The 23,324-nt window shown below is 45.8% G+C and overlaps 1 protein-coding gene across 5 annotated transcripts in view; it reads left to right on the plus strand.

The window, feature by feature from the left end:
- The window catches only part of PRRC2C (proline rich coiled-coil 2C), a 70,622-nt gene that overhangs the window by 33,716 nt on the left and 13,582 nt on the right, over positions 1-23,324 (plus strand). For 4 of the 5 annotated variants that reach the window (XM_073643126.1, XM_073643123.1, XM_073643127.1 and 1 more), the window contains exons 13-19: positions 906-1,186; positions 1,949-2,195; positions 2,320-2,533; positions 8,279-10,573; positions 10,708-10,943; positions 11,645-11,790; positions 13,101-13,434. In XM_073643126.1, coding sequence (XP_073499227.1) covers positions 906-1,186; positions 1,949-2,195; positions 2,320-2,533; positions 8,279-10,573; positions 10,708-10,943; positions 11,645-11,790; positions 13,101-13,434 — 3,753 coding nt within the window. The remainder of the gene's footprint in view (positions 1-905; positions 1,187-1,948; positions 2,196-2,319; positions 2,534-8,278; positions 10,574-10,707; positions 10,944-11,644; positions 11,791-13,100; positions 13,435-23,324) is intronic. The other variant, XM_073643125.1, reaches the window with a different exon arrangement.

Raw genomic sequence — 23,324 nt, forward strand, 5'->3', positions numbered from 1 at the left:
CTGTGTGTGCACTTTTATTTTCTCATACAAATGCTTTAGTGTTAAAGGGAATCTGTCAGCAGGTTTTTGCCATGTAATCTGAAGATAGAAGGAGATAGAGGCTAAAACACAGAATTCAGGGATGTGTCACTTATCAAAGTACGAGCTGTAGTTTACGAACTGTGAACATTTTATCACAAAGATATTAGCATTATTTAGTCCGGGCAATGCCCTCTCATGTGATAAGCAGCTCACTGTCTATGGACATTGTACATACAGAGCCTGGTGTGGGCGGGGTTAGGATTCACAGCTCTGCTTCATTCTAAATATAAAAGCTCTGATTGTGTCAGATCTGCGGCACCCAGTAATCTAAGTGATACATCGTTGGATTCAGGGTCTCTTTGCCTACATCCGGCTGCTTTCATATAAGGTAGCAAAAACCTGTTGACAGATTCCCTTTTATACTGATATGATATGGAAATGGATTATCAGTGCCGTGTGGGAGGAAAACTAATCCTAGAAATGGCTGTCAAGAAAATAGAAACCGTTGATGGTTTGGCATTATTTTCTGCGTTTTTTGAAGCAAACAGATATTGTACTGATAAGTTCCATGTCCAGCTTGTGGGGACTGGGCAGAGCTAGACATAGGGGGGAGGCTTCTGCTGCAGTCGGTCGTCTTAAAGCCAAGACATAGGATTGTGGAGAGAATGGGGCATGACTAATCTTTCAGCATATAGGAAATATTGTTATATATTTCTTAGCTATTATTGTAATATGAGACAAAATAAAAAAGAATTTGTATGGGCAGCAATTGCTGTGATGTTTTTTCAGGTTATTTTTTAATACTGCTTCTTTGAAATTGGACAAACTTGTGGATACATATTGAAACAATTATTCACAATTTTAATATGATTTTTTTTTTCTAGTAGTAGCAGAAGAACCACCTTTTGCTAGAAAGGATAGCATTTCAAGTGACAGAGGGGACTCCCCTCCAGCCATGCCTATTCAGCTTCCAGCACCTATCGTTCAGCCGCCTTCAGTTCCATCTTCAGTATCCAGTCTGCCACCTTCTCCGTCACCGGTTTCAGGGCCTGTGATGCCACATGAGATTGAATCTGACAGTGGCACACAAACGCGCCCTTCGCTTTCTTCTGGATACTCAAAACAGTTTCAGAAATCGTTACCTCCAAGATTCCAGAGACAGCAGGTACAATTCAGTAAACTTCTCTTGCTGGTTTTGTGACATTACTCTTCTTGTAGAAGTTGTGAAATCGTGCACTTATCCCACCGATTGTGATGACGAAAAAGCTGTGCCCCACCAACTGAATTACTTGCATACATAGGTAGCTAAAAGGCTTGTAGAGCCCTTAGAGGTTCCTTAAAAACACACCAACTTTTATCCCTCAAAATTAATGACAGAATTCAATTAAATCTCATTCCATCTCCTTCGTACTCGAATGGGTCCACAATACACAGACGTCATATGGTGTCTGCATATTAGATTTCCTCAAGCCATCTAATATGAGTGGGCACTTAATTACTCCGAACAGCCATAAGTAAAAGCAATAAACACACTAGATCGCTTTCAGTCTAGCATTAACTTTAAGGGTATTTTTCCCCTTGGTGGACGCCGTGCAGATTTTTCTGCATGTGAAATCTGCAAATTCTTAGAGTAGCAGCAGCAGAATGAATGACATTTTACCAAATTTTATCCATATGACAGAGTCTGTGAAATTGGCCTTGAGCGTGGATTTTAAATCCACTGCATATTTGTGTGCTGGGGATTTGCACCTGCAGTTTTACCCCGTGTAACAAATCTACATACAACACATTTACGATTCAGATTTGCTTAACTTTTGCAGCAAAATCCATAGTAGAAAATATGTGCACGTGATTGTACCCTTATGTTTTTGAGTGGAGGAGTCATTTAACAGTGCAAATATTTGCTGCTTATTTTGATTTTTTTTAGGAACAGATGAAACAGCAGCAGTGGCAGCAACAGCAGCAGGGTGTACTATCCCAGCCAGCCCAGTCCCAACCTTCCAGCAGCCCTGTCCCTCCACCACAACACAGGCCTCTTTACCAGCCCTTAGGACCACATCCGCAACATTTGGCTTCCATGGCCTTTGATCCTCGCTGGCTAATGATGCAACCTTACATGGATCCTCGAATGATGTCTGGAAGGCCAACAATGGACATTCCACCAATGCATCCTGGTAGGATTATCACAGGTTTTTGTACCTTCTCTCTTAATGCTTCTAAAGAAATTTGTCTATTATCTCCTTGTTGCAATGTATTTTTAACAAATTGTATGGACTCCATATATTCTTATTTCTACAGGAATGATACCAACCAAACCTCTAATGAGGCGTGATCAAATTGAACCCTCAACATCTGCTTCTGAACCCTATGAACACATGGCTCGATCTGTTCGAGACCATGGTGTCCCAATATCTGAGCCTCGCATGATGTGGGGAGCTGAGCCTTACTCGCACCCAGACGGCGCACAGGTTTCTTCTTCTGCTAAAGAGCCTGACGAGCCTGAAGATTACAGGTATTTATTATTATTTATTATAGCGCTATTTATTCCATGGCGCTTTACATGTGAAAAAGGGGTATAATACAAGAACAATTACAATAATCTTGAACACAATGTGACAGCGACTGGTACAGGAGGAGCGAGGACCCTGCCCGCGAGGGCTCACAATCTACGAGGGATGGGTGAGGATACAGCAGGTGAGGGTAGAGCTGGTCATGGAGCGGTGGTTACTGCAGGTTGTAGGCTTGTCGGAAGAGGTGGGTCTTCAGGTTCCTTTTGAAGGTTTCCACGGTAGGCGAGAGTCTGATAATTTGGGGTAGAGAGTTCCAGAATAGGGCGGAAGCACGGGAGAAATCTTGTATACGGTTGTGGGAGGAGGAGATAAGAGGGGAGTAGAGCAGGAGATCTTGTGAGGATCGGAGGTTGCGTGCAGGTATGTAACGGGAGACTAGGTTGGAGATATATGGAGGAGACAGGTTGTGAATGGCTTTGTATGTCATGGTTAGGGTTTTGTACTGGAGTCTCTGAGCAATGGGGAGCCAGTGAAGAGATTGACAGAGAGGAGAGGCCGGGGAATAGCGGGGGGACAGGTTGATTAGTCGAGCAGCAGAGTTTATGATAGATTGGAGGGGTGCGAGAGTGTTAGAGGGGAGGCCACAGAGCAGGAGGTTGCAGTAGTTAAGGCGGGAGATGATGAGGGCGTGCACTAGTGTTTTTGCAGATTCATGGTTTAGGAATGTGCGGATCCGGGAGATATTTTTGAGTTGGAGTCGGCAAGAAGTGGAAAGGGCTTGGATATGTGGTTTGAAGGAGAGTTCCGAGTCCAGGGTTACCCCAAGGCAGCGAGCTTGAGGGACTGGGGAGAGTGGGCAGCCATTGATGTTGATAGATAGGTCAGTTGGGAGGGTTGAATGAGATGGCGGAAAGATGATGAATTCTGTTTTGTCCATGTTAAGTTTTAGAAATCTGGCAGAGAAGAAGGATGAAATAGCGGACAGACATTGTGGGATTTTGGTTAATAAGGAGGTGCTATCGGGTCCAGAGAGGTAGATCTGTGTGTCATCAGCATAGAGGTGATAATGAAACCCATGAGACTCTGAACTGTCCCAGGCCTAAGGTGTAGATGGAGAAGAGCAGGGGTCCTAGAACTGTACCTTGGGGGACACCGACAGATAGGAGGCGAGATGAAGAGGTGGTGTGTGAGTGGGAGACACTGAATGTCCGGTCTGTTAGGTATGAGGAGATCCAGGATAGGGCCAGGTCTGTGATGATGAGAGTCTGTAGTAAGAGGGACTGGTCTACTGTGTCAAAGGCAGATGACAGGTCTAGGAGGAGGAGGACAGAGTAGTGTCGCTTAGATTTGGCGGTTAGTAGGTCGTTTGTGACTTTAGTCAGTGCAGTTTCAGTAGAATGGTGCGATCTGAAACCAGATTGTAGGCGGTCAAAGAGGGAGCAGGAGGAGAGGTGGGAGGACAGCTCAGAATGGACATGTTGTTCCAGTAGTTTTGAGGCATAGGGGAGAAGTGATATGGGGCGATAGCTAGACACAGAGGATGGGTTAAGGGAGGGCTTTTTGAGGATGGGTGTGATTGAGGCATGTTTGAAGCATGAGGGGAAAACACCAGTTAATGACAGGTTGAAGAGGTGGACTAGGGCTGGGATGAAGATAGTGGTAAGGTTTGGGATGAGGTGGGACGGGATTGGGTCAAGTTTACAGGTGGTGAGGTGTGATTTGGAGAGTAAGGAGGAAAGTTGATCTTCAGAAATGGTGGAGAATGTAGTTTTGGAGGAGGAGGGTTGAGTAGGTGTGGGGAGGGGCGGTGGGGGCTTTAGGCAAAAGCTTTGTCTGATGGTGTCAATTTTCTGCTTGAAGAATGAGGCAAAGTCTTCGGCTGAATTAAGAGGGGACGGAGGAGAGAATTGAAGGTGTTGAATAGTTGTTTGGGGTTGAGACAGGGAGGATATGAGAGATGCAAAGTGTGTTTGTTTTGCTGCAGTGAGTGTGGACTTGAAGGTAGTGAGGGACTGTTTGAATGCGATGAAGTGCTCATGGGAGTGGGACCTTTTCCATCTACGTTCAGCAACCCTGGAGGCCCGTCACAGTTCTTTAGTTAGGCTGGTGTGCCAGGGTTGTCTGTTGATTGTGCGAGCCTTGGTATGCGTGAGGGGGGCCACCGAATCGAGAGCTGCAGCTGTTGTGGTGTTGTATAAAGTGGCAGCAGCATCTGCATCATGTAAGGAACTAATGTCTGTAAGAGGGAGGAGGGATTCAGAGAGAGAGTGTAGGTCAAGGTGTTTGAGGTTTCTACGAGGGTATGCAAGTTTGTGGAGTGGGGATTGTTGCCCCGGGGAGGAGAGAGAAGAGAATGTGAGTAGGTTGTGGTCAGAGAGAGGGAGAGGTGAGTTAGAGAGGTTAGATAGGGAACAGAGACGGGTATGGTTTTATGTCAAAGCAAAGATTTATGCAGTCAGTGTAAAGCCATACATGATAGTGATTCTGAAATCTATATACCACATGCCAGGCTTGTTAACACCTTGCCAACATCTACCATATCAGTATGGCGCATGTCAGATGCTGGATATGGAGCTTAGATGCCGGCTGTGTATGTACCAGTAACCATTAGAGCTATGCTCCAAACTATGCTGTTGACTCCTTAAATGGTGCTTTTACCCGATTCTGGGCCCCCATCACCTCCCTTCCCCACATTTTCCCCTATGCGATTGTGGGGAGCCGATGGGTTGTAATGGCAGCTGGGTGCCTGCTGAAGGTCTCCATGACTGACAGCCTGTGGCTGGGCTTCATAGGTAACCTGCAGAATAATCAAGTTATCGAAATATTTTTACTACACAATGAAGGTAGTAGTATAAACAAAACTCAAACCTAATGGTGGAATTGCATTTTATTCGCAGTTTCACTGCACTTGGATTTTTTTTACTTTTCAAAATACATTGTGGTAAAATGAATGGTGTCATTCAAAACTACAACTCGTCCTGCAAAAAAACAAAGCACTCATAAAGTTGTCTGCTGAAAATTTTTTTTTTTTTTTTTAAAAAGTTTTTTTCCCTCCCTAAGTGTTAAAAAGGAAAAATTTCAGCGGCAGATAGGAGTTTGACATAGTTGTTAGGGCTATCTACCTCCAATAGGTGGCACTAGAGAGCCGGCTTTCTGCCTCTTGGATGGGAACTAATTTGTAGACTCATTGGATAAAGTCCTGACTCACACAGAGTGGGCAATGGGAATATCTCATGTTTGTAGAAGATCAGTTTTAGATGTATTTATTTTTTTAAGTGACTTTACACAGTGACTGCAGACATCGATTTGGACCTTTAAAATCCTGTTCTTAACTGACTTATATTTTAAGCAGAATGTATTAGCTTGCAAAGTAAGTTATTCATAGGTTAAATTTATGAAGAAATCATGTAAGTAGTAGTAGATGGTGTTTAGCACTTTAGCCTTGCATGATTTTTTTCTACATTGTGCAAGTAGTGGGAGCCATATATTGGGCACTAGTACATACAGTGCATTGTGAAAGTATTTGGCCCCCTTGAACTTTTCTACCTTTTGCCACATTTCTGGCTTCAAGCATAAAGATATAAAATTCTAATTTTTTTTTTGGAAGATTCAACAACAAGTGGGGCACAATCGTGATGTGGAACAAAATTTATTGGATATTTTAAACTTTTTAAAAAAAATAAAAGCTGAAAAGTGGGGCGTGCAATATTATTCGGCCCCCTTACTTTCAGTGCAGCAAACTCACTCCAGAAGATTAGTGACGATCTCTGAATGATCCAATGTTGTCCTAAATGACTGGTAATGATAAATAAAATCTAACTGTGTGTAATCAAGTCTCCATATAAATGCACCTGCTCTGTGATAGTCTCAGGGTTCTGTTACAAGTGCAGAGAGCATCATGAAGACCAAGGAACACACCAGGCAGGTCCGAGATACTGTTGTGGTGAAGTTTAAAGCCGGATTTGGATACAAAAAGATTTCCCAAGTTTAAAACATCTCAAGGAGCACTGTGCAAGCGATCATATTGAAATGGAAGGAGTATCAGACCACTGCAAATCTACCAAGACCCGGCCGTCCCTCTAAACTTTCATCTCGAACAAGGAGAAGACCGATCAGAGATGCAGCCAAAAGGCCCATGATCACTCTGGATGAACTGCAGAGATCTACAGCTGAGGTGGGAGAGTCTGTCCATAGGACAACAATCAGTCGTACACTGCACAAATCTGGCCTTTATGGAAGAGTGGCAAGAAAAAAGCAATTTCTCAAAGATATCCATAAAAAGTCTTGTTTGAAGTTTGCCACAAGCCACCTGGCAGACACACCAAACATGTGGAATAAGGTGCTCTGGTCAGATGAAACCAAAATCGAACATTTTGGCCACAATGCAAAATGATATGTTTGGTGTAAAAGCAACATCTCATCACTCTCCAAACACCATCCACACTGTCAAACATGGTGGTGGCAGCATCATGGTTTGGGCCTGCTTTTCTAAAGCAGGGACAGGGAAGATGGTTAAAATTGATGGGAAGATGGACGGAGCCAAATATAGGACCATTCTGGAAGAAAACCTGTTGGAGTCTGCAAAAGACCTGAGATTGGGACGGAGATTTATCTTCCAACAAGACAATGATCCCAAACATAAAGCAAAAGCTACAATGGAATGGTTCAAAAATAAATGTATCCAGGTGTTAGAATGGCCAAGTCAAAGTCCAGACCTGAATCCAATCAAGAATTTGTGGAAAGAGCTGAAAACTGCTGTTCACAAACGCCCTCCATCCAACCTCAATGAGCTCGAGCTGTTTTGCAAGGAAGAATGGGCAAGAATTTCAGCCTCTCAATGTGCAAAACTGATAGAGACATACCCCAAGCGACTTGCAGCTGTAATCGCAGCAAAAGGTGGCGCTACAAAGTATTAACTCATGGGGGCCGAATAATATTTCATGCCCCACTTTTCATTTTTTATTTTTTTTAATAAGTTTAAAATATCCAATAAATGTTGTTCCACTTCACAATGGTGTCCCACTTGTTGATTCTTCCCCCAAAAATTAGAATTTTATATCTTTGTTTGAAGCCAGAAATGTGGGAAAAGGTAGAAAAGTTCAAGGGGGCCAAATACTTTCACAGTGCACTGTATTTGGGGTTTGCACAGTTTTCTACCAAATAGAGGCAATAAAGTTAAAACTTACAGTGAATAAACTTTCTACCTCCTTTCTGCATACTGGTCAGGCACTTCAATTGCCTACAGATCGATGAAGATCTGGGTCCTGCGCCCCATCCCCAGTAGACCCTCTACATGCTCAGCAGATAGAAACGCGCACACAGAGCGGGGTATGGATTCAATAGAAAGCACAGGTTACAAAGCCTATGTTTTTCTATTGAACCCGATCTGTGTGCTTGCTCAGGACCTGGACCCCTCAAATCTGCAGGCAACTCTTGTGCCTGTTCGAGTGCCTGCTAAAAAGTCTATGCTTTCTATTGAGTCCAACCTGTGTGTGCATTCCTGTCTGCTAAGCTTCTCACTTTTCAGGGGTCTGTTCAGTCAGTGGGGGTCTCAGGGCCCCAGACCACCACCGATCTGCAGGCAGTTCAAGTGCCTGCTAAATATAACTAATAAGTTAAAAAATGCAGTTACTTTCATGCAGTTGTACAGTTCTGAAGCTTTATGCATATTTGATTTTTGAATTTGGTATATTCAGATTTTGGCATTTGCAAATATTAATCTTAAACATGTTTATTTTTTTATTTAGGCCTGAAACCCCACTGGACCAAGATGTTATCACTGAAAACTACTCGTTGGACCACAGTCCATTTGAGTCCCAGCACAAAACTGATTTCTTCTCAAGAACGCGAGAGCCAGATGTTCACAGATCACCTACTAGACATGCAGAGCCTGTTCAACTACCTCAAGCAGAAGAAAAAGACCCAGGAATGTCCACATATGAACCATCAGAGAAGCCAGCACCGACTGAAGAACCGTCTCACATTGAAATTCAGCCTGTGTTAACTAGGACTTTATCCAGTGAGTCAGCGCACACTCAGAAGCAAGAAGAGAGGAGGGTAGATCCCATACAGGTGAATGCAAAAGTATCTGTTAGGCCCCTGGAGCCTACAAAAGAAACCATAGATGAAAAACCAAGGAAAGAAAACTTTTCTAAGCCACTAGATATAGTAAAGACAGAAAAGCCTTTCAAACCCAAGTCTGAAACAAGGTGGGGCCCAAAACCAGGATCTCGAAGCCGAGAAGAAGGTATGGATAGACCAGTAAGACGATCTGGCCCCATTAAAAAACCTATTCTTCGTGACATGAAAGAGGAGCGTGAAATGCGAAAAGAAAAGGAGGACGAAAAGTTTGGGCATGAAAAACCTGTGAAACAAGAGAAAGTTGAAAAGAGAACGCCGCCACAGCAGCCAGTGCCAAGTTCAGTGTCAGCAATAAGTAAAGCTGAGCAAGATAAGCCTTCACTTGATACTGCTACTCCCCCTAAAGTGTCAAATACTAGCACATCGCATTCAGAAAAGTCATTGGATAATGCTTCAGATTCGATACCCAAACCTGTCACCCAACCAACTCCAACCACTCAGCCAAATAAGGAGGATAAAGTAGGGCGTGTGGTGAGCAAGGAAAATAAAGATCTGCCTTCTGAAAAGCCCAAATCGGATACTAAACCTCCATTAGCATCTCAGCCTCCTTATGCAATGGTGCCACATCGAAGAGATCAAATGCTTCCTCCAAGGGCTTACAGAAAAGAGGCTAGAGACCGAGACTGGTTTCCTGATCAGGGCTACAGAGGTCGAGGCCGGGGAGAGTATTATTCCAGAGGTAGAAGCTATAGAGGTTCGTATGGAGGTAGAGGACGCGGAGGCAGAGGACATAATAGGGAGTATCCACATTACAGAGATTCTAAGGTGCGTTCTGATCCAGCTCCTCCTGGAGCTTTAAGGCGCAGGGATGAAAGCGAAACGCGTAGTGAAAGCTCAGATTTTGAGGTGATGCCCAAAAGAAGAAGACAGCATGGCTCTGAAACAGACTCTGATAGTGAAGCTCGTGAAAGTGCAAGTGACACTCCTCTTTCGGATAAGGACACTTCCAGCAGGAACAAATCTCGTAGAGATGATCGCCCCGATATCAAAAGAGCACCCAAGTCTGTTTCTGCTTTGAAGGCCGAAGCTGGAACTTCAAGGGCAGAAATCAGACCACCCGAAAGGCACTACTCCAGAGAAGATGACACTCGAATAAGACCTGGCTTTTTGCCAAAAGGGGAGCCTTCTCGTAGAGGGAGAGGAGCTGGAAGTTTTCGCCGTGGTGGCAGGGAACCTGGCATGCGTCCAACGCGTCCTCCCCCACCTAGAAGATCTAATTATAGAGACAATCACTGGATTCCACGGCAGCAGGATTTAAGACCACCACCACCTCCACGTATGGATGATGGTGAACACAGACATCAAGATCACCATATATTACCAGCTGGTGATAAGAGACCACCTGTTAAGTTTGAACGCAAGTTTGACCCCTCAAGAGATAGGCCAAGGAGGCAAAGACCTACACGACCACCCAGACAGGATAAGCCTCCACGATTTAGACGATTAAAAGAGCGAGAGAGAGAAGATGCTGGCAAACCAGTAGAAGTCAGTGGATCTTCTAATCAAGGAGTACCAGCCTCAAATAGTGTCCATGAATTCCCATCAGATTTTTCTGGTAACAAGACTCCAGATTTGTCTAATCATAACTCTTCAGACCAGGCCAATGAGGAATGGGAAACGGCTTCCGAAAGTAGCGACTTTAACGAACGAAGGGAAAGGGACGAGCGGAAAGCAGCAACTTCAGCCAACGTCCAATCACCAGCCCCTAGCAAAACAACTGACGGCTTGGCACAATCGCCACCCAAAAGGGAAAGCGCAAAAAGAAGTTTCTCCAGTCAAAGGCCAGGCATGGATCGTCAAAATCGACGTGGCAATACAGGTGCTCCAAAACCTGGCAGGCATTACTCTGGTCCCAGGGGTGAAAGGCGAAGCGGAACATCATTGCAGAGGGGAAAACGAGGGTGAGAAACCTGTTACATCATGTTGTCATGTTGATGGATGCATCACGTGATGCAAAAAGTTTTTTTGATGACTTCTCTTTGTAATTAGTCTTAAGTTCAGTCACTTAAGAACTTTTTTCTTATTGAACCACCAGGACAGGCGATGAACAGACTTCAGGATTCGGGCCAGTAGATCCATCAAGTGGCAGCGGCAATGCTCATCATCACTATCACAACTATCACCCTCATCCTGAAGATGGGAGCACCTCATCCCAATCAAAATCTTCCAAGGATGCTCCTGGCAAGAAGAAAGACGAGACCAAGCTAGTTGTCAAGAAATCTAAAGAAAAAGTAGATGCCTTGTCACAGTTTGATCTGAACAACTATGCAAGTATGTTTCCTGTTTTAGCTTTCTTAACATGCATAATAAAAGATTTATTATTTTTTTTTTTGCAAAGAATGGCAGGTACAAATTTAGAACATTTCTTTGTATTTAGGGTACTAAATAAGTGAGGTTTTTTTTTTATAATTTAATTTCCTGTTTTTGACTGTTTCTTGTCTTCTACGTCAGAACCTATAGAATTATATGGAAATTACTTCATATGACATCTGCAGGTTAATTACTGTAACCGGTACCTGAAATAACCCTTATACAAAGTTTGCGTTTAAGGGGTTGTCCACTAACTCAACAACTCCTTTTTTAATGGAAGTTGACTCCTCTTTTATAATAAAAATAACAGATACCTCCCACACTGGTACTGTTTCAGTGATATTCGCACCAAGGCTTGCGTGACATGCCACATGAGTGCTAAAGCCCAATGCGTGGCCGCTCGGTCTTCTTCATTCTCACTTCAAATGAACAATAGACAAAGTGGAAGTGAGAATGCAGCACCCTAATAGCGGCTGCAGGGCTGACATGGCATAACAATGTCACTGGAGCCAACATCACTGGAGCTACGCCAATACAAGGGTTGAGGATGTTATTTTTACTTTACTTGAGGGACTTAAGGGGATGTCCAGGTAGTGGACAACTTCTTTAAGCCATTGCACATAGTGCTTCTTTTACCTGTGCTCCACTTTAATGTGTTGTAGGTGTTGTAATAATAGATGATCATCCTGAAGTAACAACTCTAGAAGACTCTCAGTCCAACCTCAATGATGGCTTCACCGAAGTGGTCTCCAAAAAGCAACAGAAACGTCTGCAGGATGAAGAGCGCAGAAAGAAAGAAGAGCAAACGGTACCTGTATAATCTTGTGACGGCTGAACACTTGTGGACACGCTGCAGTTTTTCTCACGTAGTATCTGCTGCTCTGCTTACAAGTGTGAGGTCTTGCTGCACAATATAGTGCTGACCGATAGGCAGTGAGGTTTCAGGGAGACTCATTCATACAACTTGCTTTATAGGGTTATTCCGTCTCAGCCTTTTATGGCTGAGATGGGAATTACTCAATCATGGCATTGGGATATGTTTTCATAACATCCATGGAAATGAAGAGCTAGCCAAGAAAGCGGTATAGCACAGATGCTCTTTACTCTTTCTGTAGCACCAACTATTATGGAGGGGACGCCCTGATGGTGTTAATCCTGTTGCACCTTTGAAATGGGGATCATCTTTCCAGTTTTAAATAGCACCATAATTTTTTTTTCTTGTGAGATGAGCAGTCATCATTTATTAGCACATTTCCTTGATTTTTTTTTTTTTAAAAAAAAGCACCACTCCAGCATGTTTTTGTTTAGCGCTGAAGTGACGCCACTAATCAAAGTTCCCGGTCCCTAGAATTATACTTACCAGTCGCCGTCTTCACCTGTTCCCAGCCTCTCTCCGATCCTGCGCCGCCTTCTTCTGACTGACGGAAGTCATAGGCAACAGTCACAAGCTCTGTGTAAGTCTATGAGATCCTCGTTCTGGCCCTCATATACTTGCATTGTGCAGTGACTTCTCTATTGCCCAGCAATCACTGGAGCAATCTGGCAGGCAACAAACTGCTGGAGACCGACCGGAGCGGCGCCGATAACAGAAGACAACTGCGGTTGGTAAGTATAAGACCGGTTAAGGGAACTGCAATTAAAAAAAAATAATAATAATAATGCTGGAGTGGTGATTTAATGCCTTAAACATGGAGTGCTATCCACTGTGCTGAAAATTGCCCTTTGTTGCAGAACAGCAGCACAGTCCACTGGTCTACTGTTGTCAGCTGTGATTGTAGGATACATAATAGGAAGGATACATGTGAGTCCTTGCTCTTCTGACCACTGTGCGGAAGTGATAACAATAATTGTATATGAAGAATCAGAAGTGATATGCTCCTCTACATTAGAGACTGAAGATGTCTGTCATTGAGCATTATGGCATATATTAGTCATTTATTTTAGGAAGCATTTATTCTTTATAACATATTCCTTATGCACAGACAATCAAATATCCAATACTTATCAGAGACATGGGGCACCGAAAGGCTGTAAATGTATTACTACACAAAGTGCATAACATTTTTGTAGTTGTGGTTCAGTGAAATGATTAGACTTGTTCTCTTGAAATACTTCTAGGTTTGGAATAAAAAAGGTTCTGGTGAGAAGGGACGAGGCCAAAATTCGAAGCTTCCACCCCGTTTTGTGAAGAAACAGCAGCAGCAAGCAGCAGCGCTACAGGCCCAATCCTCTGGGCTTACTGCTCCACAAAGTATAACCCCAACCGTACCCCCCGCAATGGCTTCTAATCCACCTCCTGCTTCTGCTCAGACACAGCCGGCCACAAATGGGTCCGAGTTTTCTGCACCTGTAAAACCGCAACCACCATCACAGCCACCTAGTGCTCTGGGAACAGAGCTATGGGAAAACAAGATAACAGCCCCCAATGTTCTGAACGACCTGTCCAAGAAATGTAAGTAATGTTTACTGTATTCCGAATAATGAAAGGGAATCTTCTCAGTAGGATCTACCTTTTAAGCTGTTTATATGGATATGTAGGTCATAGGAAGCTGAATAAAATGCTACCTTTATATCTGTGATCCAATATTTTATTCCAGAGAAATCAATCTTTTGCTCAATATGTAAATGAGCTGTTAAGACCTATGAGCCGGACATAGATCTCCCTGAGAATCTACCTCCAGAGACTATACACGTTACCAGTTTGAGACATGTAATGACTGACAGTCTGCTCTGTGTGTCTCACTCTGGTAACCCGCCCTTCATTTTAAATGGGCTCTGAAGTCAAATTCTTAGGGAGGTCTATGTCCGGCCCATAGATCTTAAGAGCTCATTTACACATTAAGAAAAAGGTTGATTTCTCTGGACTAAATCCTCATATCTTTGAGCTTAAAGCGCACCTATCACTATTTTTTTATTTAAATTAAATGCAGATGTAATAACATTTTGAATTTGACCCAAACATTATAAACAAGGCATATACCAAGTGGGAGAAAAACTCCCTTTCTTGGCAGGAGCCTCTGATTCAACTGGGCCGACTTCAGCTGAAGTGCAGCCAGGCGACTTCTCCCTTCTCTGCTGTGCTGATGTCACTCTCCCATGATGCAGTGCATCAAGGAAAGTGAATGCAGTCTGCAGGTCAGAGCGCAGGCACAGTGAGTGAGTTGGATGTGATCAGTCCAGTGCAGCTCTGGGTATGTGCTGTGCTCCATAACTCACCAGGCAGTGAGCTGGAGGCTGCTCTCCTGTTTCCCATGCTCACACTATCAAGCATTGAAGCCTGCTGGAGTAGTGATTGTGCCCCTCCCCCACTGCCACCACAAGCAGGCTGACAGGAGAAAGATGTTACCAGCAACTGAAACTAAAATCTGAGGAAGATATGTGCCAGAAATGGAGGGGTGTTATTTACTTCATATAGTCAGTGTATGTGTAATTGTGTGTATACTTGTGTGCTGGGTCTACATATATGTGAAAAGTGCATGCATGAGAGAGAGCTAGAGATAGCGGTCGTCTATAATGTATCTGCACAATATGGTTGGGTCTCTGTCTACTGTATATGTAGCACTCTCTTGAGAGAGAGTGCTACATATATAAGGATACATGTGTTATATAGACAGAGGGGCTCAACCATAATGTGCAGTTACTAGTGTTGAGCGATACCTTCCGATATCGGGAAATATTGGATCGGACCGATACCGAAAAAGTATCGGATATCGCCGATTCCGATACCAGAAACCAATGCAAGTCAATGGGACAGAAATATCGGAATGAAAATAAACCCTTTCTTTCCTTGTAGGTTAATTCTACATGAAGGAAAACAACTAAGAATAATGTAGAATGTATTGGGGGAGGTGGGGGAGACAATAAAGGCAGAGGTTTAGCCCAATCAAATGGAATAGCAGGAATTAATATTTTTTTTAAGACGTTCTGAGTTACGGAAATATTAACTATGTTAAGTATTTTTATATTTTGTCAGATATTTATGTTTCACTACTTCCATGCTCTTCACCTTCGTTTTTACTTCTCCCACACTTTCTCCTTCATCATCCTCAGCATCTTTTTCATCCTCTTCTTCTTCAGCTTCTTCTTCTTCTTCACCTTCTTCGTATTATTCTTTTTTTTTTACATTCTTCATATTCTACTTCTTCATCTTCTTCATATTCTTCTTCTTCATCATATTTTTATTTGTGGCAGGCATTCCTGTAGTTGTTATCTATAAAAGGTTGGACATTACACCTTTCGTTCTGCCCGTCACAAAAGATTTACAACAGGATTTGTCCGCGTTCAGTTTGGCCTGCAGCAGCAGGTCTTTTCCAGGGGCACCACGAGGAGGAACGGACTAACCCCCATACACTGCTTAGTCGTCTTCTGCTTATAATTTAGATATTATCTTTTGCTCTGATTTTTAGTCTTATGCTTAATGTTCTTCCGCTTTTTGTTCTGCAGCTTCTTCTATTTCTACTTCTTGGTTTTCTGTCTCTTGTTCTTCTGTATCTTGGTGCTTGTCATCTCTTCTTTGTCCTCTTGGTCAACTTCTTCAGGGTCATCTTCTTGGTCTTCTTCGGGGTGGTCTTCGGGGGTCGTCGTCTTCGGGGGTCGTCGTCTTCGGGGGTCGTCGTCTTCGGGGGTCGTCGTCTTCGGGGGTCGTCGTCTTCGGGGGTCGTCGTCTTCGGGGGTCGTCGTCTTCGGGGGTCGTCGTCTTCGGGGGTCGTCGTCTTCGGGGGTCGTCGTCTTCGGGGGTCGTCGTCTTCGGGGGTCGTCGTCTTCGGGGGTCGTCGTCTTCGGGGGTCGTCGTCTTCGGGGGTCGTCGTCTTCGGGGGTCGTCGTCTTCGGGGGTCGTCGTCTTCGGGGGTCGTCGTCTTCGGGGGTCGTCGTCTTCGGGGGTCCTCGTCTTCGGGGGTCCTCGTCTTCGGGGGTCCTCGTCTTCGGGGGTCCTCGTCTTCGGGGGTCCTCGTCTTCGGGGGTCCTCGTCTTCGGGGGTCCTCGTCTTCGGGGGTCCTCGTCTTCGGGGGTCCTCGTCTTCGGGGGTCCTCGTCTTCGGGGGTCCTCGTCTTCGGGGGTCCTCGTCTTCGGGGGTCCTCGTCTTCGGGGGTCCTCGTCTTCGGGGGTCCTCGTCTTCGGGGGTCCTCGTCTTCGGGGGTCCTCGTCTTCGGGGGTCCTCGTCTTCGGGGGTCCTCGTCTTCTTCGGGTTGGTCTTCTGGGTCCTCGTCTTCGGGGTCCTCGTCTTCTTCGGGGTGGTCTTCAGGGTCCTCGTCTTCTTCGGGGTGGTCTTCAGGGTCCTCGTCTTCTTCGGGGTGGTCTTCAGGGTCCTCGTCTTCTTCGGGGTGGTCTTCAGGGTCCTCGTCTTCTTCGGGGTGGTCTTCAGGGTCCTCGTCTTCTTAGGGTTGGTCTTCAGGGTCCTCGTCAGGGAGATCCAGAGTGATTACCAATAACCATTTCAAAAAGCTTGAACTTGGAAATGTAGCAGAAGGTACAAGAAAGCTGAGGAACTACCGAGAACCAGCTGACGGTACTGGAACCCGGATGGGTAGCAAAAGGTACAAGAGCCAATGGAACTGCCGAAGACCAGCTGACGGTACTGGAACTCGGTTACTAAGCAGGAGGTACCTGTGCCAGAAAGCACTACCAAGGACCAGCAGACGTTGGTGGAACTTGGATACCGAGAAGGAGGCACCTAATCCAAAGGCACTGCCGAGAACCAGCTGACTGTACTGGAACCCGGATGGGTAGCAGAAGGTACCCATGTAAAAAAAAGTTCAAGGCCGCAAGCCGGCCGCAGTTACCAAAACCCACAGTCCTACAGGGGGTGCTTGTCCTATTGGCACTATGGAACCAGCCTTCATTGCCTGATCCCGCAGCCCACATAGGAGTCACCTAAACTGCAGGCACCATAGAGTCGGCTAACCCGACCGCAACACGACAGGACAACGCATTGGAGGCAAAGTGACGTTGACACTACCCGGAAACAGCTGGCGTGCTGGAACCAGGCTGGGCAGGAGGGAGTACCCGTGCCAAAGACACTGCCGAGAACCAGCTGACGGTACTGGAACCCGGATGGGTAGTAGAAGGTACAAGAGCCAATGGAACTACCGAGGACCAGCTGACGGTACTGGAACTCGGTTACTAAGCAGGAGGTACCTGTGCCAGAAAGCACTACCAAGAACCAGCAGACGTTGGTGGAACTTGGATACCGAGAAGGAGGCACCTAATCCAAAGGCACTGCCGAGAACCAGCTGACGGTACTGGAACCCAGGGTGCATACTAAAAACAGAGTGGAGCCAGAGGTGTAATTGGAGCAAGTTTTAAATCAGTAGTACAGTGGATGTGGACAAAACAGGAGAATTTGCCAGACACACAGCAGGGGAACAGCTGTCGTTACTGAACCCCAATAACACTGGAGCAAGCGTTGACTGTGCAGACGGCACTTCTGAGCAGCAACTAGCGGTATTGGAGCCCAGGGTAAATACTAAAAACAAAGGAGCCAGAGGTGTATTTGGAGGAGGTTTTAAATCAGTAGTACAGTGGATGTGGACAAAGCAGGAGAAATTGCCGTCCGCACAGCAGGGGAACAGCTGACGTTACTGAACCCCAATGACACGGCAGCAAGTGTTGACTGTGCAGACGGCACTTCCGAGCGCCAACTGGCGGTGTTGGAGCTCAGGGATTACAGTTCAGGTGGTAGAAACATGAACAGAACAGGAGACCTGGATACTTTTGCCAACAATTATTTATTCTGGAAGAGGACTGGCAAATTCATGAGAGATCCAGGCCTTGTTCATTTTGAGAAAAGTAAGCCGGTCAACGTTATCGGAGGATAGTCGCATGCGACGGTCTGTTAGTACACCACCTGTGGCACTAAAGACGCATTCCGATAATACACTAGCAGCAGGGCAAGCTAGCACCTCCAATGCATACTGACTTAGCTCTGGCCATGTATCTAGCTTACAGACCCAAAACTTGAAGGGAGAAGAGCCGTCTGGGAGTACACTAAGAGGGCAAGACATGTAGTTTGTCACCATCTGACGGAAACGTTGCCTCCTGCTGACTGGAGCCGTCTGTGATGGTGTAGACATTTGTGGCGGCGGGGACACAAAACTTTGCCACATTTCGGCCATACTGGTCTTGCCTTGTGCTGAGGCGCTGCTTCTGCTCCTTCTTTGTGCAGAGCTTCCTCCACTGCCTCGACGCACTGAGCTGCTTTGTAAAGCACTAGCAGCACTGCTCTCGGTTGGAATGGAGAACATGATGGAATGCACCAGTGCATCTTGGTACTCCTGCATTTTACGCTCCCGGTTCAACGGTGTTATGAGGCTTTGTAAGTTGTCCCGGTAGCGAGGATCTAGGAGGGTGGACACCCAATAATCAGCCGTGTTGAGAATGTGGGCGATGCGGCGGTCGTTTCTCAGGCACTGCAGCATGAAATCAACCATGTGCTGCAGACTGCCAACTGGCCAAGAAACGCTGTCCCCTGCTTGAGGCGTGATCTCTGCCTGCTCTGCATCACCCCACCCTCGCTCTAGATACTGACTACTAGAGCATTGTGTACCTCCCTCCTCTGGACAGATGTCTTCCTCATCCATTGACTCCTCCTCATCCTCCTCACAAAGTGTCCCCTGCCTAGGCCTTTGTGAGGAACCACGTTGCGCAGACTGTAGAGAAGCAGATGTCATTTGTGACTCCTCATCCTCCACCTCTTCCAAAACCTCGTCCCTTAGTGCTTGCAGTGTTTTTTCAAGCAGGCAGATAAGGGGGATAGTCATGCTGACTAGTGCATCATCTGCACTCGCCATCCGCGTGGAATAATCGAAGGCACGCAAAACGTGGCAAATGTCCTTCATAGAGGCCCACTCAGTGGTGGTGAAGTGTGAACGGCGCGCAGTGCGACTTGTTTGCGCCTGCTGCAGCTGGTACTCCATTACTGCTGCCTGCTGCTCACACAACCTCTCCAACATATGTAACGTTGAATTCCACCTGGTGGGTAGGTCACATATGATGCGATGTTCCGGAAGACGTAATCGGCCCTGCAGAGCTGCAATGCGTGATCTTGCATTGCTGGAACTCCGCAAGTGAGCGCACTCTATGCGGACCTTGTGAAGCAGTGCATCAAGATCCGGATAGTCCCTCAAAAAACTCTGCACGACCAAGTGGAGCACATGTGCCAGACATGGGATGTGAGTGAGGTTGCCTAGGCCCAGAGCTGCCACCAGATTTCGGCCATTGTCACACACTACCATGCCAGGCTGGAGATTCGCTGGCACAAACCACATGTCGCTCTGCTGCTTGATGGCATTCCAGCGCTCCTGCGCTGTGTGGCTTCGATTCCCCAAAGAAATTAATTTTAATACGGCCTGTTGACGTTTGGCCACGGCTGTGCTCATATTGGTCACCATAACAAACCGTTCACGGGTCGATGTGGAGGTAGACCGTGACGGCTCCTGCAGCGCTGATTCAGAGGAACTGGAGTATGAGGAGGAGTCAATGTGTACAGACTGGATTCCTGCAATCTTTGGAGTTGGCAGAACACGTACAGCGCCACTCTCAAGATCTGTACCCGGCTCCACAACATTTACCCAATGGGCAGTGAGGGAAAGGTATCGTCCCTGTCCATGCTTACTGGTCCACGCATCGGTGGTCAGGTGGACCTTGCTACTGACGGCGTTTTGTAGCGCATGTTTAATTTTTCCCTCCACATGATGTTGCAGGGCAGGGACGGCTTGCCTGCTGAAATAAAATCGGCTGGGCACATTGTATTGTGGGACTGCCAATGCCATAAAGTTATGGAATGTGTCAGTCTCCACCAGCCTGAATGATAGCATTTCAAGGGCCAGTAGTTTAGCAATGCCAGCATTCAGAGCCTGTGCTCGGGGGTGGTTTGCCGAGTATGGGCGCCTTTTCTCCCATGCCTGTGCTAATTATGGCTGTAGACTGGCCTGGGAGTGTGAGGATGACTGGGAAAGTGGTGCTGTGGGTGGAATTACACTGTGTCTCTGTACAACAGTGCCAGAGATTCTTCCATGGCGATCCTGTGAGGAAGCCGAACCAGCTGTGTGTGAGCTGGAGGAAGAGGCTACAACACAAGCTGAAGAGGTGGTAGGTGGCGCTGTAGGTTGGCCTAGGTCTTCAGTGTGTTTTTGTAACTCCACCACGTGCTTGGTCCGCACATGTTTCCACATATTTGTGGTATTGAGGTTGCTGACACTTTTCCCTCTTTTAACCTTCTGATTACACAGCTTGCATTTGACAAAGCAAATGTCATCTGCAACTGTGTCAAAAAAGGACCAGGCACTGCAAGTCTTGGGAGCGCCCGCTTTGGATTTTGGAAGAGCCATGCTCCTAATGGGTGCCGAAGTGGAGGCTACAGGCAACCAAGTCTGCCCCCTCCCTCTCCCTCCTTTTTGGGCTGTTCGGGGAATCTCTTCCTCAGAGCTGCTCCCACCACCTTCCTGTCCCTCACGCCATGATGGGTCAAGGACCTCATCATCTACACCACCCTCTTCAAACAACTGCTTCTCCTGGGTAGTCTCGAGAGCACAGTACGCACCAGAAAGTGGCACCTGAGTCTCATCATCAGATGCGTACTGAGGTGTGCTGCTGACCATAGGCACTGGCCCACCCTCCTCTTCAGATTCAGAGAGACAAAACGGTTGCGCATCACTGCATACTACCTCTTCTTCAAATTCTCGAATTCTGCTTGGCTGGCCCCCTCTTTCCAAGCCAAGAGATTCAGAGAACAGAAGTAGAGATGGCTCCTGTCCAGGGCTCTCTGACTGCCTGGGCAATTTGGCAGGTGGTGAAGAGACAGATGGGTGCTCTTCAGTGCTCAGGACCTGAGAGGATCTGGAACTAATTGAAGTCGATGCGTTAGCTGCCATCCATCCGACAACGGCTTCAATTTGGTCCTCCCGCAGCAGTGGGGTACGGCTAGCTCCTACAAAGCTGCGCAGAAAGGACTGTTCCCTGGTAAAACTGGGGGATGCTGAGTCACTGGTGCCCGCAGCAGGCACAGAATCCCCACGTCCTCTCCCTGCAGGCACAGAATCCTCACGTCCTCTCCCTGCAGAAACTCCACGCCCACGACCACATGCCTTACTCCCTGCCTTCTTCATTTTGGTAGACTGATAAAGATAGGCAGAAAAGTACTAAGGGCTTAGTGTGCTTATTCCTGAACAGCTGCTAACAGGTATAAGAAACACTTAATTTTATAAAGTGTGGACTAGACTTTAATATGAGCTAATGTGGCCTACACAACTGTAAAGTGGAGTGTTTGGTGAACTTTATTTAGGTTTTTTTTGTCACAAAAAGACACTGGATGTGCCCAAAGATGTAATACCGATAGTATCACAAACTTTTTGTAGCTATTACAATGTAGGAAGGTAACCTACAATGCAATAGATGAGGCTGCAAAAAATAGGCTAATACTAATCTGGCTGGGGCTGCAGGGCACTATGCTGCAGAAAGGCTCCTCTATCTACTCCTATATAGTGTGTTTGGAACCAATTTAGCTGAATACGGATGGAACCACCACACTAATAGGAGAAATCAGGAAAAATTATGAATTGGCAAAAAAGGACAATGTATGAGGCAGTGACACACACTGAGTGCACTACAACCAGACGGGGTTGAAGCACACACTACAGGGTGAGCTGCACTCACACACAGAGACCTTGCAGAAAGCGGTGAACAGCACAGAGAACTGTGCACTAGCGCTGCAAGGCACAGCGATTTATAAAGTAGCTTGGGTAAAGCAGAATAGACCAAATAGGTAGCTAAAACTGTCCCTCCGAACAACAGCGTCCTATCCCTAACTGAATTCACAGAAGAGTGAGCTCAAAATGGCGGCGGCGGCTTTTATAGTGCATCATGACATCATTTCAGCAGCCAATCACAGCCATGCCATTAGTTAAGATGCCTACATGCCTAACAGGATGTGCCCACACTTCTTAGGATCCTCATTGGCTGAATAAAATGAAAATGGCTCATTGCATTATGGGAACTTCCGATTCCGGTATACGATATTGCAAAAGTATCGGAATTAAGTATCGGAATTCCAATACCGCGAATATCGGCCGATACCTGATATTTCAGTATCGGAATGCTCAACACTAGCAGTTACATAAAGTTGCGCTATATATAAATTTATAGAGAGAGTCAAAATTGGAACAGCACCATATATTCAAAATATCGGGTTCAATTCTCCCAAACAGACTATAGACATTATAGCAAAAAAATGGCAGGCAACACTCCAAAAGGTCTTTGAAAAAATATGGACTTTATTAGCCCGGTGTGGCGACGTTTCGGTTGCTATGCGGTGATGAAGGTTGTCCGCAACCGAAACGTCTCCACACCGGGCTAATAAAGTCCATATTTTTTCAAAGACCTTTTGGAGTGCAGCTGCCATTTTTTTTTCTATAGATATAGAGAGATATATGGAAACCTATCTACAACCAGCCGAAAACCTTCAAATTAGGAAAAAGCAGAATGGAAGCAGCACTTCACTGAAAATAAGTGATAGACTTTATTCCCCCATCTGATCTGGATGAATTCGGCCTTTTTCACGCATTTCCACTGGAGCGCTGCTTCATCTCTATTATTCAACTTGCTCCATTTTTAGCCAGGAGATGTAAATATGGATTGTTATTAGCAGATATGGGTGATACAGGCTGTGGTTACTCTGTCGCCTTCTCTCTGACTCTACACATAGTATATATAGACAGAAGCCCCCTTTATATAGATTATCTCCCTTTCTATTGCGATCATTTAATTAAATGAGCTCCTAGGGTCACTACACTGCTGCTGAGCAGAGGTGCTGCCTAGCAACCATCCTCTGGGGGCGTGTCTCAGAGCACAGCACGCTGAGCTGCCAATCCCAAGATGGCCGCTCTCTTATTTCATAACGCAAGTAATTCTTCCAAAGGTAATTTATTTCATGTTTATTTATATCTATAGTCTCCTTACTGCAATATACCATAATATGTGTGGAGGTGATGGGTCCTCTTTAAGGAATCATTTTATTCAGCTTCCTATGACCTTCATGCCCATGTAAACGGTTTAGGAGGGTCTATCCTACTGACAGATGCCCTTTAAGGCATTTTAATGCAAGTATTTAATACAGTATACAAGACCGTTTTATATAAGCGCTTAATAACTGTAGGTGGATGACAGCAGTCTTTACATTTACAGGCTACAATAGCTAGTCTTGCTCTAAGCTGAGACATGGATGCAGTTGTCAGATGTAGGCAATTTGCTAAACAGCCTGAACTTCTTTCTGATACATTGTTGCAAACCACTAGAGCAGTGTGTGCAGATACTGCTGGACTGGATGCCGTTGAATCCACTTCTCAGCTG

This window comes from Phyllobates terribilis, unplaced genomic scaffold (genome assembly GCF_046119375.1).
Source record: "Phyllobates terribilis strain yellow unplaced genomic scaffold, ASM4611937v1 Scaffold_8__6_contigs__length_399053987, whole genome shotgun sequence".
Lineage (NCBI taxonomy): Eukaryota > Metazoa > Chordata > Amphibia > Anura > Dendrobatidae > Phyllobates > Phyllobates terribilis.